Source organism: Mesocricetus auratus, unplaced genomic scaffold (assembly GCF_017639785.1).
Source record: "Mesocricetus auratus isolate SY011 unplaced genomic scaffold, BCM_Maur_2.0 Super-Scaffold_4256, whole genome shotgun sequence".
Taxonomy (NCBI): Eukaryota; Metazoa; Chordata; class Mammalia; order Rodentia; family Cricetidae; genus Mesocricetus; species Mesocricetus auratus.
The window spans coordinates 67161938-67177625 of record NW_024429182.1 but is presented as its reverse complement, the minus strand read 5'-3'; the positions used below and the strand labels follow the sequence as shown (position 1 = coordinate 67177625).

Below are 15688 nucleotides of genomic sequence, written 5' to 3'. Positions count from 1 at the left end.
ATCTTGGAGCAATTTGTCACATTGCTAGCTACCTAACGCTGCAGGCCAGCGGCCTAGCACATGCTACTGCTAGGCACCCCTCCCCGCCCCAGCACTATCACATGATCAATACCTGCAGCCCTGGGCCACTACCATAGCACCCAGAATGGCACCCAGCATGCAGTAAGGGCTCAGTAAGTGCCTCCATTGATGGAATATTTGTGTTAATTTAAGGCAAGAGAGGCTGAAAGCTTTCCCCTTAGGTTTCTGATAGAGGTCATTCGTTCCTTAAAAACAAGCAAGAAGGAAGCCGGGCATTGGTGGCACACACCTTTAATCCTAGCACTTGGGAGGCAGAGGCAGGTGGATCTCTGTGAGTTTGAGGCCAGACTGGTCTACTGAGCGAGTTCCAGGACAGGCTCCAAAACCCTGTCTCAAAAAAACAAACCAAACAAACAAACAAAACAAGCAAGAAGGAAACACAGAGAGGGCCAGTTCAACCTCCTGCAAGGTGGTAGCCTACAGCCAGGCCAGGAAGGCAGGGAGAACAGGTCCAACTTCTGACTTCGAGTCTGAGCCTGGCCAGCATGGCTGTCTGGCTGCTCCAGGGCTCAGTTTCTTGGTACTCCTGTCTTCAGAAGTGGATGCAAATTCTAGGAAAGGACACTCTGGGGGAAGATGCCTCCACTCTCCATCAAGAAGACATGAGGTCTCTATACGCGATGTCCTCTCTTGTTAGTTTGAATATAGCTCATAGGGAGTGGCACTATAAGGAGGTATGGCTTTGTTGGAGTGGGTGTGGCCTTGTTGGAGGAAGTGTGTCATTATGGGGATGGGCTTTGAGGCTTCCTATGCTTGGGATGCCACCCAGTGCCTCAGTGCACTTCCTGTTGCCTGCAAGCTGTGGAAGTTTCACGTACCCCTCAGCACTGCATCTGCCTGCGCACTGCCGTGCTTCCCATCATGACGACGGACTGAAGCTCTGAAACTGTAAGCCACCCCAATTAAATGTTTTCCTTTACAACAGTTGCTGTGGTCATGGTGTCTCTTCACAGCAATAGAACCCTGGCTAAGACACATCTCTACTCGGTGCGCTTTTCTCCTTGGATTACTTTCCATCCTTGTTTGGGGCAAACTCTTACTCATCCTTTAAAACCCAGTCTGAGAGCAGCTCCTCCAATGGAGAGGGGTCCTCTGCACTGGGAATCTTGCTTTCTTCCCCTTCCAGTTGTAGTCTGAAGGACCAAGACAAACACTGGCAACATGCCCACCTCTACAGCTAGCCTGAGAGTTCCAGTCTCCCTGGGGCTGGTATACACAGAAGCAGCTCACACAGTTCACTCCTCGTCTTGCCAAAGCCTCGGTTCTCAGGCCCTGAAACTGGGCACTATCTGATGACTTTCCTCAGAATTAAGCAGTAGGAAGAACAGCAGGGATGTGTGTAGTGATCAGAAAGACTGTTCTACCAGGGAACTTGGGCTGAGTAGGTATGGGGGACGGAGGAGAAGCAGCTGTCAAAATACCTCAGCGGGTGGTAAGGGTCAGTTTCCTCAAGACTATCTGTTGTAATTACACAATTCTGCTGTTTTGTGCCTAGAAAAGCCAGCCCACTCCATGGGGAAAAAAGGAGGGTCCACTTCCTGCCTAGAAGAGAAGGTAGACATAGCTGCCTTGGGAACCACATGAAGTGGTTGCCCCTTGGTGTGGAATCAGGAGACTGCTGTGTCCCAGGTTGAGATGGTCCTCTGTTCAGTAATCTAAAGAAGAGCTGGGCACCTTCTGGAGCCTCATGAGAATTTGAGAACCTAGCTCAGCAAGTGAGAGGGGAAAGCATGTGCTCTCAGGCAGCCATGCTAAAGGCTAGAGTGCTTATTCACAAAACTGTACTCACATGTGTGTATCTGCTAGGAGGTAAGTCTGGAAGAATACACAGAAAAACATAACTGTTACCTACATGGGCAATCATATGTGGTCCATTTCCTTTATAGTTTCTGATGCATTCCCTTAACACCTCTACAATAAACACAGCCATGGTTATAGTCGGAGCCTGGAAGCTGTGCCATGTGAGGAAGAAATCAGATGGGCATTTCCTAGGGCTGCAGTAACAAAGTACCACACATGACAGGAAGTTATTCATCTGTCATTCAGATTTGTAAAATGTAGGTGTCAGCAAGGCTAGCTTCAGGTTCCATGCCTCTCTACCAGCTTTTAGGGAGTGCAGCAATCCTTGGCATCCCTTGGTTTGTGGCGGCATCCTTCAATCTCTTCACATGGTAAATCCCCTAACCCATCTTGCAAAGGCCCAATTTCCAGATGAAACTACAGGACTTAGGATTTCAGCATATCTCATTTGGGGCAAGGATCACAATTCCACCCATAGGAAAACATAGAAAATAAGAAAACAAAGGGCTTCAGGCCTTATCTTTAAATATCAGCTGGCTATCATAGTTTGAAATGATTAGACTGGATTGCATGGCTTACAGGAGAATGAATGAGAACAGGGTGTGGACAAAAGACAGCTGCTCTCCATACAGGAAGTTGAGCTGTTCTGACCTAGACTGGCCAACTGGAGTGGCAACCCCTCGTTCCAATATGATGGAACAGCAGGCTAAGTGATATAAAGATCCCAACAGTCTGCAGCACACACAGCATCGCCACCCTGGTAATGTCTGATTAAATGTACCAGCTTCACTCCATCCAGACCTGGGCAAGCCTTGACCTTATCAGAGCAACTTGTCAGTCATTCCCCCTACTTTGGTTTCCGGGGAAACTGGGGGAGGGGTGGTGGTATGCAATCAGAACTCCATGGGGAAAAGGACTCATCAACCTAAGCCATAAGGAATTCTGGGAGTCAGAGTACACAGAGAACCCCAACACACCTGACACTAAGCGTATCCCCAGCCCTAACACACTTGTATCCCCTGTCCCTTGGTCAGACCCACCAGAGGCAAACACCCACAGACCACAGTCAAAACTGCTGAAAAAAAAAAGGCCAAGATTTGTTTAAATGAAGGGAGGAATGCCCTAAGAATAACATTTATGTAAGAAACAGCAGTAACATCGCAAGTTAAGCTTTTTTATTATTTTTCTTAAACAAGCAAATCTTCTCTGTGATGAGATAGAAACACTGTGCTCCAAACATCCCTTTCTTTTCTCAAAAAATGCAAAGCATACACCCCCCCCACTCACCTCTCCACGGGGTCCCTGAGCATGACGATGAGCTTGGCTTCAGGCTGAAAGGCATGAATGAAGTCTTGTGTCAGGAATGGTGGCTCACCATCTGTGCTGTTGTCATAGAAGAAGGTCCAGGCATTGTTATCCCACATTGTAGAGGCGCTGGCCTCTCCTGCAAACAGACAGGGAGCAGATGCTGGGTCATAGAATATGGGCTCCCACTGTGAGCCAGAGGCCAAGCCTGGCTCCTGTGCCTTCCTCCTAAATAGCCATGACCAGCAAGCTTATCAGCCATTGTTGGCAGATGGTTCTCCGGGAATCTGGTGAGAGGACAACTGGGACCCACCTCTGTCACCGCCATCCCCAACCCCAGCTTCTTCCTTCAGAATGAACAAAAATATAACCTTTACTAACGCCTAGCACTTTAATTTCACAATATTTGGCTTTGCTGGTAGCTCACAGCTTTGTGGCATTTTTAAGGGCCCACTGAGAATCTACTAGATGGTTTCCTTCAAAAGTGTCAGGAAGAGAAAAGAGTCATTTGGGAAAGCTGACCCTCAGTGGAAAGATAGATGTAGTTCACATCTATCTTTCTGTAGAACCATAACAGTTAGTCACAGGGGACAATCTAGGACCAAATGGGAGGGAGACTTTGCCAGAGGCCCAGAGGGTCTCAGCCTCAGCCCCCAATGCCCCACATGGCCAGCTGTCTGCTGCACATAGCTCACTCCCTGCTTTTTATCCAGCCAGTACTCCCAGTACTCTGTAGTGACTGGATAAACAGGGCCCAACATTAGTTAAGCAGAGTCCGTCCTACAGAAGGATGAAAACAGTCAGCACGGCTTTGGGGAGAGAGGTGAGACTAAGACACAGCACCTAAAAAACAGAGACTTTTGGATAATTGAACTAATTATTATTATTATTATTGCTGCTGCTGTTGTGTATGAGTGTGTATATGTTGTATGACATCTGTACTCTTATGTGCACATGTATGTGTAACTGCTTATGAAGACCAGAAGTCAACAAGGAATGTCTCCCTCTATTGCTCTATCTTTTTGAATCTCTGTCTTTCACTGAACCCGGAGCTTGCCAATTGCCCAGACAGGCTGGCCAGCAAGCCCTAGGGATGCTCCTGCCTCTGGCTCCTGCCTTGGCCTCCCCAGCACTGGGATTACAGGAGTACACAGCCTGTCTTTCTCCAGGGCTGCTGGAAATCCAAAACCAGGTCCTCATGGTTGTGCAACAAGTGCTTTGTAAATAAGCCATCTTCCTAGCTGCATTTATCTTGTTTGTTTTGACTGTCTGCAGAAATGTGGAAGGAAGGGAACTCTAGGAATCTAGTAAGAGGACAACTGGTGCCCACCCTTCCATACCATCCCTATCCCCAGACTATTTCTTCAGGATGAACAAGCCTGTCAGTGCTACACTTGATTTCTGGACATGGACCATGTACCACATTTCAATGTCACTCATTTAGGGACAGTCTGAGTTAAGGGTCTTCCTGGTCAGTGATAAGCACTTTATAATCAGATAGTATTCCCTATAAGCTCATTACGGTCATGTGTGGAAGCAGTAGACCCTATAAGTATATTATAGTCATGTGTAAGACAGTAAGCCCTATAAGCACACTATGGTCATGTGTAAAGACAGTAGGCCCTATAAGCACATTATAGTCATGTGTGAATATAGTAGGCCCTATAAGCACATTATAGTCATGTGTGAATATAGTAGGCCCTAAAGCTCATTATGGTCATGTGTGAAGACAGTAGGCCCTATTCTTCTGTGAAATCTGATCATGTCAGGTGAACACTTTTATCCCAGACTTCTTTTCTTTCTTGGTTTATTTTTAAAAACATAACAAAGAGAGAAAAGACAAGTCAAATCTTAGGCAAATCTACTCACTATGAAGGAGGGAATATGAAATGGAGTGTCTAACCAGAACTGGCAGAAACTCTGCCAGATCTCAAAGGGGAGCTGGATCTAGAACCTTGCAGGCATCGGTCCATCTTCCCATGTCTGTCCACTCAGAACACATTCACTTGACATCTAATTCCTGCCCCTCATTGTCTTAACACTGGGGACCAGTGAGGGAAGCAAGCCAGGCACAGACCATCTCTTCTAAGAGACGATCAAAACTTCAAGAAGTCACCAGCTACTAAGTGAGTGGACAGGGACAAGGCACCCAGCAGGCAGAGCAGGGCCCTTAAGCATCCCCAGCCCCACCGAACCTCACTGCCTCAGTCCTGAGGCCCTGAGTATCTCTCTTGGCAGAAGCTGCTGAGAGAAGGGCCTCCTCTGACCCCTCACCCAAGCTGATGTGACTCTGTGACCTCTGCCAGGGCCTTCATTGGGAGGAAGAGCTGAAAAGGGGCTGAGTTGCATTGCAGGACTGGGAGGAGCAGGGTCCTGATCTGGTCCAGCAATCCCATCTTATAGACCCGTAGACTGAGAACAAAGACCTGACTTGGCATAGAGCGGGCTGGTGTTACAGGCAGAGACAGACGCCAACTTGTCATCTGCTTCTCCACACTGCCTGTCACACTGAGAGGCTATCATAAGACACAGCACCAAACCTGGCTTGGAGTAAATATCAGGGTAGTATTTTTATTTCTTGTTCTTTTTGAAATACAGCAGTAACTATAATTAGGAACCCAAACGAAGGCTTTCCTTTCTCATTCATTTTCCAAGTCTGTTTCTTGCCTTTGGAAGGAATATTTTTAGCTCTTTCATAGAACCTGAAATGTCCCAGAGGCATATGGTATGGAAGTCTCAGCAAAATATTAATTAGACTTGTTAAATGGGGTGTTTGCACCCCTAAGTTTGAAATTTAAAAAAAAAGTCTAACAGCCAATTCATACCATAGGTATGAGAGTGGTTAGAGTACATTCCCAGTGGATCTGGAGATTTTACTTATGAATTAAAAAAAAATCAATCCATCCATCAGCACAGGCTTTGGCAGATGCTGGAATCTGCTCGCACAGTCAGGCATAGAGTTCTCATGTAAGTGGCTGGTCACAAGCCATCCTGCTCATCCAGAGATTCATTTGATTTAGAGAATCAAAATGTAATGGATCCAGGAACACAAAATAGATCATTGCCTCAGGGAACCAATTTAAGTGAAATGTATGATTCAATTTCTCCTTTTCAGAAGGCGTCGGAGATAAACGCCTCATCCCAAGCTAAATCTGATGAAAAGAGTTCTGTCAGATGAAATGAGTCTAGCATCTAAAGCACAGAGGCAGGGCTAGAGGTGACAATGCCCCACTGTGTGCCATCATTTGTCAATGAGGGGGCCTCAGGTACTCTCCCCATTTGAAAGAATGCAAAGGATGAAGGGAGGGAGCTGTGAGGAGACAAATACCCTAATTTGATAAGCTACGGTAATCATTTCATTGTGTGTATGTATCAAAATATGTACATCTAAATATGAACAATTTTTTGATTTTCATTAAAACAATCTTGCAATTTTTAAATCAAGCAGTCTCAGTTTATTTCATCTTCCATTGCTTTACTTGTTTGGTTTCACTTGGTTTTTCTTTGTTGAGACAGGGTCTTACTAAAGGGCCCAGGCAAGCCTCAAACTCAAGATTTTCCTGCCTCCGTGTCCTGAGCACATGTCGGTCATTCAAACAACTTCATTTTGAATGCTCGTGGGTTACACAGCAACTCATCCCAGAGGGTGTGCAGAGCTCTGCTGAGACCAAAGGAGATGGAGCCCCCTTCCCAAGGTCCTCTCATTCAGTCAGTGACTCATCAGAAGGCTAACCCCGATCAGGACACTGTGGAAAAGAGCAAAGTACTCCTGTTTGAATTAAGGAAAAACAAAGAAATGGCAACTAGCTTAAAGAACCATTCCAGCCAGCCTTGAGTCTACATAGAATAAGCAAGCTGATTAAATGTTTCTGCTTTTTAATAATGGTAAAGACAGTGTAATTATTTTACCTGGGGTAAGAGTGACAGCCAGGTGGAGAAGGGACTCACCTGCAAATGCTCTGCAGATGAGGCAGAGCTGGACCCAGATCATGGACCAGGACCCCAAGGAGGCTGCTCCCACCAGTTGCCCTAAGCTTGCACGAAGCTATACCTACCAATGATGATTTTGTTCTTCTTGCTCTGCGCCTCTGCAGAGGCAGCCTGCAGTCCTTGATGGATCTGGTGTGCAGCCAAGTCAAAGAGGTCCAGGTAATCTTCCACAGGGTATCGGTCTCGCAGTCCATCCCTCAGACGGACAATTCCTATAGGAACCAAGAAGTGAGTTACTGGCCAGGTGAGTTACTCCCAGTACTCAGGGAGGCAAAGGCAGGCAGATGTCTATGAATTTGAGGCCAGCCTGGTATACAAATTTCCAGGATATCTACGGCTACACAGAGAAACCCTGTCTCAAAAACAAACAAACAAACAAAAAACAAAAAAGCTAAGTTACTGAAGACAACATTGCCACTGTTAGGGTGGTGTCCTCCATGCTCCAGGGAGGAAATGGCCAAGGGGACCTAACTTTAGGGGCAGAAGGCTTGATAAAGGTAAGCTTCCGGAGAAGGCACATGGGTATGGGATGGAGAGCTCTGTCAATTGCCTGCTTGCTTTGGTACACACATGCCTCACAAGGTGAAAGACACCACTACTGCTGGGCAGTGGCCACTTGGAAGAGGCCACATCTACTCAAGACGTAGAAAAGGGGATACGTGGAGGGCCAGAGTTGAGAACTGATGAACATTTTCACCAAGAGAGATTGAAGCAGGCACACAGCAGTGGTGCTGAGGATTCGAATGAGTGCCGAACATGAAGAACAAAAGGCAGGCAGCAGGAAATCAGCATCCTGTCACCTTCATAGTGCCTCTTTCTGCAGGGCTCCATGGTACCCAGCAGCAGCTCTAACACGGATGCATTCCACCAAGCACCCTGCTACTTGTCAAACAGTAGGGTGAACTGAGAGTACCCTGGATGGACACAGACTCTGGCATCAGCCTCACACACCTGAAATTTGCTCCCTGCTTTAAAATAGCTTGTAAACACTTAAAAAACATACACTGCCCAGCCACCACAGCCACCAAAGTTACTGCAAAGTAGGAAGAAAACAGTTCTGGCCAAAATAACAAGAGATTCAAGGTGATACTGAGTATCAGCAGCTAAGATATGCCCTGTCCTTCCCTCCTTCCGGCCAGGGGGAGGCTGGTTCTCTTTAGGAGGAACACAGGCTGCATTAGGAAGAGAGACTTTGACCAGCTACTGTTAAACCACTCCTGAGTGAACAACAAAAGGGGGAAATCAAACATTTGTCAGGAAACGTTAGTCTAAGAAAACATCCACGATTCTTTTCTAATGCTGCGATGGAAACTACCCTCATGGCCTGCCCAGACTTTGGCAGACAACAGGCCATGTATCACCCATTAGCTTCAGTGACCAAATGTCTCCTGGCAGAAGGAAAAGGTTATGGACAGGAAACAGTGACCAAGGGCCACAGGGTGCCTGGGACTGGGTGGAACAGAAACCAGCCTACAAGGAGGAGTAGAGCCAGGCGGGGTCCATGGTCAGCCGTGTTGACTGGGGGTGATATATATCCTCATTGCATTTCAAACACATGAGGTAGACAGGGCAGGTCCCACAGCTGAGGCCAGAAGCTGTGTCTCCTCCAGGTATGCTGGCCTCAATAAAGCAATCCAGAGCTGGGTGTCAGACACCTCAGTTCCTGGCATAGCTTGATCCCTGATAGGTTTGCATGCTAAAGTTCTTCAGGACAACTAAGAGAACTAGGAGTGTACCCCTCAGTAACACACACACACACACACACACACACACACACACACACACACCACTAACAACAACAACAGCAACACATTCCCATTCTGCACCTGCCCCCTTGCCCCGCACACAGCTAGCACTCAATGAGTGCTCACTAGCTGTGCCTTTGCCTGTGAAATGCTGTTATGGTTTGAGTGTATCCCCCAGAGGCTTATGTGCTGGAAGCTTGGTAAGGTTGATGCCCAGGGTGGGATGCTGAGGGTCATGGAACCCTTTAAAAAGCAGAGTATGGTGGAAGGCGATTGATTAGCTTATGGGAGCTTTGCCTGGAAAGTTTAATGCTGTCCTCTTGGAGTGACTTCGTTCCTGAGAAAGTGGTTTATTATAAAGCAAGGCCGCACTATGAACTTGGCCTCTGCTGCATATGGCTAATCACCATTTCCTATTTCTACCATCTTGTAACGTAGCCAATGGCCTCTCAACAGGACATTGACAACATGCTTTTTGGAACCATGAACCAAATAAATTCCTTTCAAGTTACCAAACACTGGTGTTTTGTCATTGCACCACAAAACAGATTAATGCAACTGTTTAATGAAAAGGGCCATGAATCTCCATGCATCTTCTCTCCAACTTCAGCCTGCCTTCTTCCACGGAATCTCACACCCACTTTTCACCAGCCACAACATGCACCCACAGAATAAATAAGAGAAAAATGAGACCCAATGCTCACCAAAGCGCTTCCTGGTCCACCAGTGGGGCTCCTTGATGGCTGAGAATTTCACTTCTGGATGCAGCCGAAGGCGGTCATAAAGATCAGTAGTCCCACACTTGGGCTGCCCAATGATATAGAAGTGTGGCAGACAGCGCAGGCGGAAGTGCTTGCCATGCACATGTGACAGGTGGCCCCAGAAGACTTTCCGGAGGGCATCAAAGGTGGAGCGGAACCGCTTGGAATAGAGTACGTAGGAGTTGGTCAAGTAGGGGTCAGTGGTGTTCCTCCCAGAGAACTCCTCATACCAACAGGGACTCTTGCTGTTCGGAAGGAATTTATTGGGGATTACAGAAAACATCTGCAATCAAAGAAAGAAGGAGACAGACTCAATGAATGAAAATGATTAGCAAAATCATTCTAAACTAGGAGGAGTGGTGACCCACACCTGTAATCCCAGAACTCAGGAGACAGAAGCAGGTGGGTCTTTGTGAGTTCCAGGACAGCCAAGCTACACAGAGAGACCTTGTCTCAAAAACAAAACTAAACAAATCTAAATGGAGGAGCTGAAGAAGTGACTCAGCAGCTAGTGTATACTGCTCTGTCAGAAGAGCAGAGCTCGGTTCCCAGCCCCCACATCAGGCAGCTCACAACTCCCTATAACTCCAGCTCAAGGGGATTCAATTTCTACTCTGACTTCCATGAGCACCTGCACTCACATACACATACACCTACACATGTATACACAAACACATGCGCATACATACACATACACCTATACAGGTAAACACACACACACACACACACACACACACACACACATGTTTTAAAATATTAAATGATGATGAGCTACAAAAGCAACTTTAACCACCATGACCCCATTCCAGGCAAGAAGTCCCCAAATGCAATGGTGAGAAGAGACAGTCATTGATTATCTCTAGTAGGGCCATTTGGGACAGCAAATTCCTTCCTTTGCATTCCATAGCATAATCACACAGCGCTATCTCATCCCAGAGGCTGTCAAATTATCCTTGTTGTAAGACATTTAGGAAATGTCCGTCACATTCCACCCATGCCCCCAAAGATGGTGGCAGAAAAGGAAGCAACCATTCTTTAAAAGCCAAACATTAAGATGACAAGACACTACTCACATGCAACTCTTGCCTCTTGAGATCTTGTAAGTCTGGGAGCTGCCTGGTTGTAAATTCAATCCTGGCAGTGATGCTGTCGATAATTAGCTTAATATTTGGATAGTCCTTCACATAGGAGATATTATTTATAGAAGGTTGGTAGTGATGCTCTTTTGTGTCACCTGGGTTTTCACTGTCCATCAAGCTGGGGTTGCTGGGGAAACCCCCATAATGGAAAGGAGATGAAATCAGAAGCTCCTGGTGAGCCCCAGATAGAAGATAAGAAGCCATCACCAAGGTCATGATTATCAATCCAAACACCAGGCTACATCGCTTCCCCTTCTTGAAGCGCAAGAACCCACCCCAGTTCTCATTGCCCTCCGTCCTCACTTCGAGAACAGCAAGCAAGTTCATCTGCCTACTGTCCACATGAAACAGAATTTTGTTTTCTCCTTTGCAAGTGGGGCACACCTGATGACTGTGATGGGGACCTCCTTGACAGGCAATTTGTTTGCGTGTGTCTTCAGGAAACAACTGTATACAGCAATTAATGCAGTGCCTCATGGTAGAGCCCTTGGACAGCTGGCTTAGAAAGCCATGGACCAGCCCTCAAGGAGTGTGCTGGGAAACTTTAAGGGTATCCTATGGTGAGAAGGCACAAGCAACATAAATAAACGCAAAGGAGAGCAGACAGCAACACACTAGAGAATGAGGCCCATTCTTTGGTTCAAACACAAAGGACAACCCCCCAAAAAGCAAATTCCAATCATCTGTTCTGCACCAGTCATGCAACACTGAAGCAGCCGTGAGTTTGGAAGCAATTCTGCTCGTGCTTCAGGTTTTTCCCATGGCACCAAAGAAAGTTGGAGTTGTATCGGTGGAGAGCATGAAGCTACACTGGAGATTAGAAGACATCATGGGATCCTCGTTGATGGGCAGACTGGCATTCCTCCAGAGTGTTTTCTCTTCCTGGGGGGCAGGTTCTTATGAATGGCAGGTGACCTAAACATGAAGAAAGGAAAGTTTGTCACATTGAGTGATAACTATGATAATGCAGGAGTTGCTTTCCAGAGAAGAGCAGATGTTAGTTCTCCATTTCAGCCACACTTACTTGTTCATAACCAAGTCACGGACCATACAAGGTAAATGGAGATGTTTGGGTGTTTGTGCTTGGATTTAGGGTTCATTCTCTGTCAACAAATGTGACCCCAAACACTACACCTTGCATGATCCATATACCCTCCAGGACCTCTGCCTTCACACATCTGAGCTATGATATCCCAGTATCTCAAGATTGTCTAGCTACAGTCAGATCCATGCACAGTCAGTTTCTTAGTTAGGTGTCTGCTGCTATGATAAAACACCATGACCCAAAGCAGCTTGGGGTAGAGAGGATTATCTCATCTTATTCTTCCACATCACAGTCCATCACTGAAAGAAGACAGGGCAGGAGCTCAAGGCAGCAGGCTGGAGGCAAGAACGGAAGCAGAGGCCATGGAGAAGCACTGCTTACTGGCTTGTTCCCCATGGCTTACTCCGCCTACTTTCTTACACAATCCAGGACCAACAGCCCAGGGATGGCACCACCCACAGTGAGTTGAGCCATATAAGTCATTCATTAAGCAAGACACTGTTCTAAAGACATGCCTACAGGCCAATCTGATGGAGGAGTTTTCTCAATTGAGGTTTCTTTTTCCTACATAACTGTAGCTTTTGTCAAGGAGAGAGAGAGAGAGAGAGAGAGAGAGAGAGAGAGAGAGAGAGAGAGAGAGAGAGAGAGAGAGCGAGCCAAGACAATCAGTGACTTCCAATTTGAGAGATGAATCAAAATACCACTTTTACCTCAATGATAAATGTGAAACGTGGTAAGAAGAGGGAGGGGGAGGGGGAGCAGAGGGAGGCAGGTTGTCGCTTCACAGCTTCTCTAGTTTCTCCGCTACAGCTAAAGAAGCAAAAGTTAATGAAAATTTAGCAACAATGGAACGATCCTCTTCTTCAGTCAAGTGTATCATATTTAAAAAAATCTGACTTTAAGTTATTAAGCAATTAAATCCAATGTACAGAATTCCCCTGAGCCACGTAACACTTCAGACCCTGAAGTCATTTTTCACTTTCATCATCCAGGGAAGACGCAATTCTTAAAAATCCATTAACATAATGCCATGGTTCTAAAGTGTATTTTCTTCCCAAATGGCACTTCCTTGGAGATGCCATTAAAGGAGCAATAGATGAACTAATGAAAGAGCCTGACTTGGCTTCTAGCTGCCATAAATGCCCCCCACCCCCACCCCGCCATGGCCCCTGGCTGTGTGATCTTAAGCTGTTCAACCTCTCTAAGTTCTCACCTCACCAGTAAAACTAGAATAATAGCAGTATCTCCTTGTAACCCTTTTTAAGACCCGAAATTAATTAATGTGTGCAAAGAGTTTGCATAGTCCTGATATCTGTTTAGTGACCCAGGAAATGTATACAACATGGATAACAGCATCATCACTGGCCACATTGTGATCTTTAATTGCCCCTGAGTTCTAAAAGCACATGATATGCACTCCCGGATGTGAGACCTAAGCACATTCTTTTTCCTCAAATTACCCAAGGGTGGTGAACTCACCCCTCAAACAGTCCTCGGTCCCCAGAGAAGTGGCATTAACCAAGCCTTCATTACTACATATTGACTAGAGATCTGAACAGTCACAACCCTACAGTAGAAACCTTCATGTCACTTGGATCCAAAGCCCATGTTTTCTTGAAATACGTTGGCACAAAGTGGTGTTTCTTCTACCCACAGAGTGTCCTGCATGCTGCCAGCATTTGTGCTTAAATATTTATAGGAGAGGAGAGCTGGAAAGGTTCTATACAGTTCACTATAGCAGCACTTTGTGGATCTTCAAAATGAAAATGAGCCTTTGTGACTCCGCAGCCAGGAATATAATAAACAAAAGTTGCATTGTACAGGACTGGGGGGGGGTGGCTAAATGGATCACTCACTTGATATACAAGCGTGACAACCTGAGTTTAGATCCCCAGAACCCACAGAAAAGCCAGACACCTCATCTCACACTTTGTTAGTGGAAAATGGGAGGCAGAGGCAGGAGAATTGCCAGGAGTCAGGAGACTAGCTAGTCTGGCATATGCAGCAGTGCACAAGAGAGACGGCCTCAAACAAGGTAGAAAGCAATGACATGTGAGATCATCTGACCACAGTCGTACCAAGGCATAGGCTCCAAATTCTCTCTCACACAGACAGACAGATAGACACACTGTACATACACAGACACACACACACACACACACACACACTGCACAAACACAGGAGTACACCACACACGCATGCACGCACCCACGTGCAAACGCACACGCACACATGCACACACACACACCATATTGGCCAAGGAATTATCATGATAACCAGGAGGCCGCATTGAGAAGTGCCAGTCTAAGGGGTTAGAGTCAGGCAGAGCCTGGGACAGCTGGAGGAACAGACTTGAGGAGAGTGGGAGGAGATAGCCTGGGACCAGGCTGGGTCCCTCTCCTCCCTTAGGGCAGCTGGCAGAATACATCAGGAGCCTCTGCTTCCAGCTTGCTCTATCACCCCTGACCCATTGCTTGGTACAAACAATTCTTCCAAATGAAAGAAACAAAAGGGTAAGGTCCCTCCTTGGAAACTCTATCCCCTGAGGCCAAGAAAACATTTTTTTTCACTTGTGAAAGACACAGCCAAGGCAGGGTTAAAAATGAGGCTTCAAGCAGAGACTCAGTGGGAGGGTGTTCAAGCCCTTCTGTCTTACTGTTAGATTGTTAGGCTTTTCTTTTAGAAAGAAACAACAACAACAACAACAACAACAAACATGGCCTTTAAAGTCACAGAACAAGAATGTATATCATCAAGATCCAACAGAATGGGCAGAACATTTCTAACCAAGAGCTAAGCTATCTTATTTCAAGCAAAGTAAATAAACCTCTGGAATGGGGGAAGCTAAAAATCTTAGTGGGGGTGGATGGGACAGAGGACAGGCTCCAATTGCCCCGTGGTCCTCTTCCTAGCAGCTGTACCTCCATCCAGGCAAACCACTCCAATACTGGCTTCTTACTCATTAAAGAACCAGGGAGACTATTCTCAAAACACTCTAATACAGTGTTCTCATTTCATTCATTCATTCATCCATTCATTCACTAGTTCAGTTCACACTTTCTGAAAGCTAACTGTGTGCTGGGCACATCCTAGGATGGGGACCAGAAGTCAATATAAGATGCAGCATGTAGGGACACGTGCTCAGATATGTACAGTTCGTATTTAGCCTCAGCTCCCAGCATACAGCTTATAAAGTGCTAGGAGCAGCCCCTTCCAACCACACCCAAGTTTACATTATTGAAGCTGAACCCTTAAGGGGCTAGGAGCCCAGGAGCTTCAGGATGGGGGCGGGTAGGATGAAGAAGAGGAAACCAAATCACTGGTGACAGATGATGCAATAAATCTCGGCATGTCCTGAGACCTCTGCCCAAACTCATAACCACAGGGACCTGAGGGCTTCAGGATTAATAAGCACACAGAGGTGGGCAAAGGTGGGGATCTTGAGGACTTCCCTGTGCCCGACTGGCTGTGTTCCTGCTGGCCAGTCCACATTCTCCTGATGAACTCCCTTCCTGGAGAGCAATGCATTCCTCCAGGGACTTACTGAAGCTGCTCCCTCGGGAAACCCTGGGAACCTTAGCTTCTGTGGTCAGTCAGGAGGCCAAGTGTGGGTGTTGGGAACCCCACACTCATGACTGGGATAGAAAGTGGAGCAGTCTCTTGGGAATGAGCCCTCAGACTCCAGGCATCTGGTATGGACCTGGAATGGCAGGATGCCAGGACAGTGTAGCAAAATTGAAGACGTGGTTGGTATTGGTGACACTTCTGGAGGAAGGGGACCGTGAGAGTATTCTTCAAGAAAAATATATAAAACTGTCTGAT

At 46.6% G+C, this 15688-nt stretch overlaps 1 protein-coding gene across 3 annotated transcripts in view; it reads right to left on the bottom strand.

Moving 5' to 3' along the window:
• Chst15 (carbohydrate sulfotransferase 15) overlaps nucleotides 1-15688 on the bottom strand; it is an 81866-nt gene that overhangs the window by 24894 nt on the left and 41284 nt on the right. For all 3 annotated transcript variants that reach the window (XM_005064289.4, XM_013116661.3, XM_040752784.1), the window contains exons 2-5: nucleotides 10756-11736; nucleotides 9626-9965; nucleotides 7242-7388; nucleotides 3169-3325 (exon numbers count right to left, since the gene is read on the bottom strand). In XM_005064289.4, the coding sequence (XP_005064346.1) occupies nucleotides 3169-3325; nucleotides 7242-7388; nucleotides 9626-9965; nucleotides 10756-11298 (1187 nt within the window). In that variant the 5' untranslated portion in view covers nucleotides 11299-11736. The remainder of the gene's footprint in view (nucleotides 1-3168; nucleotides 3326-7241; nucleotides 7389-9625; nucleotides 9966-10755; nucleotides 11737-15688) is intronic.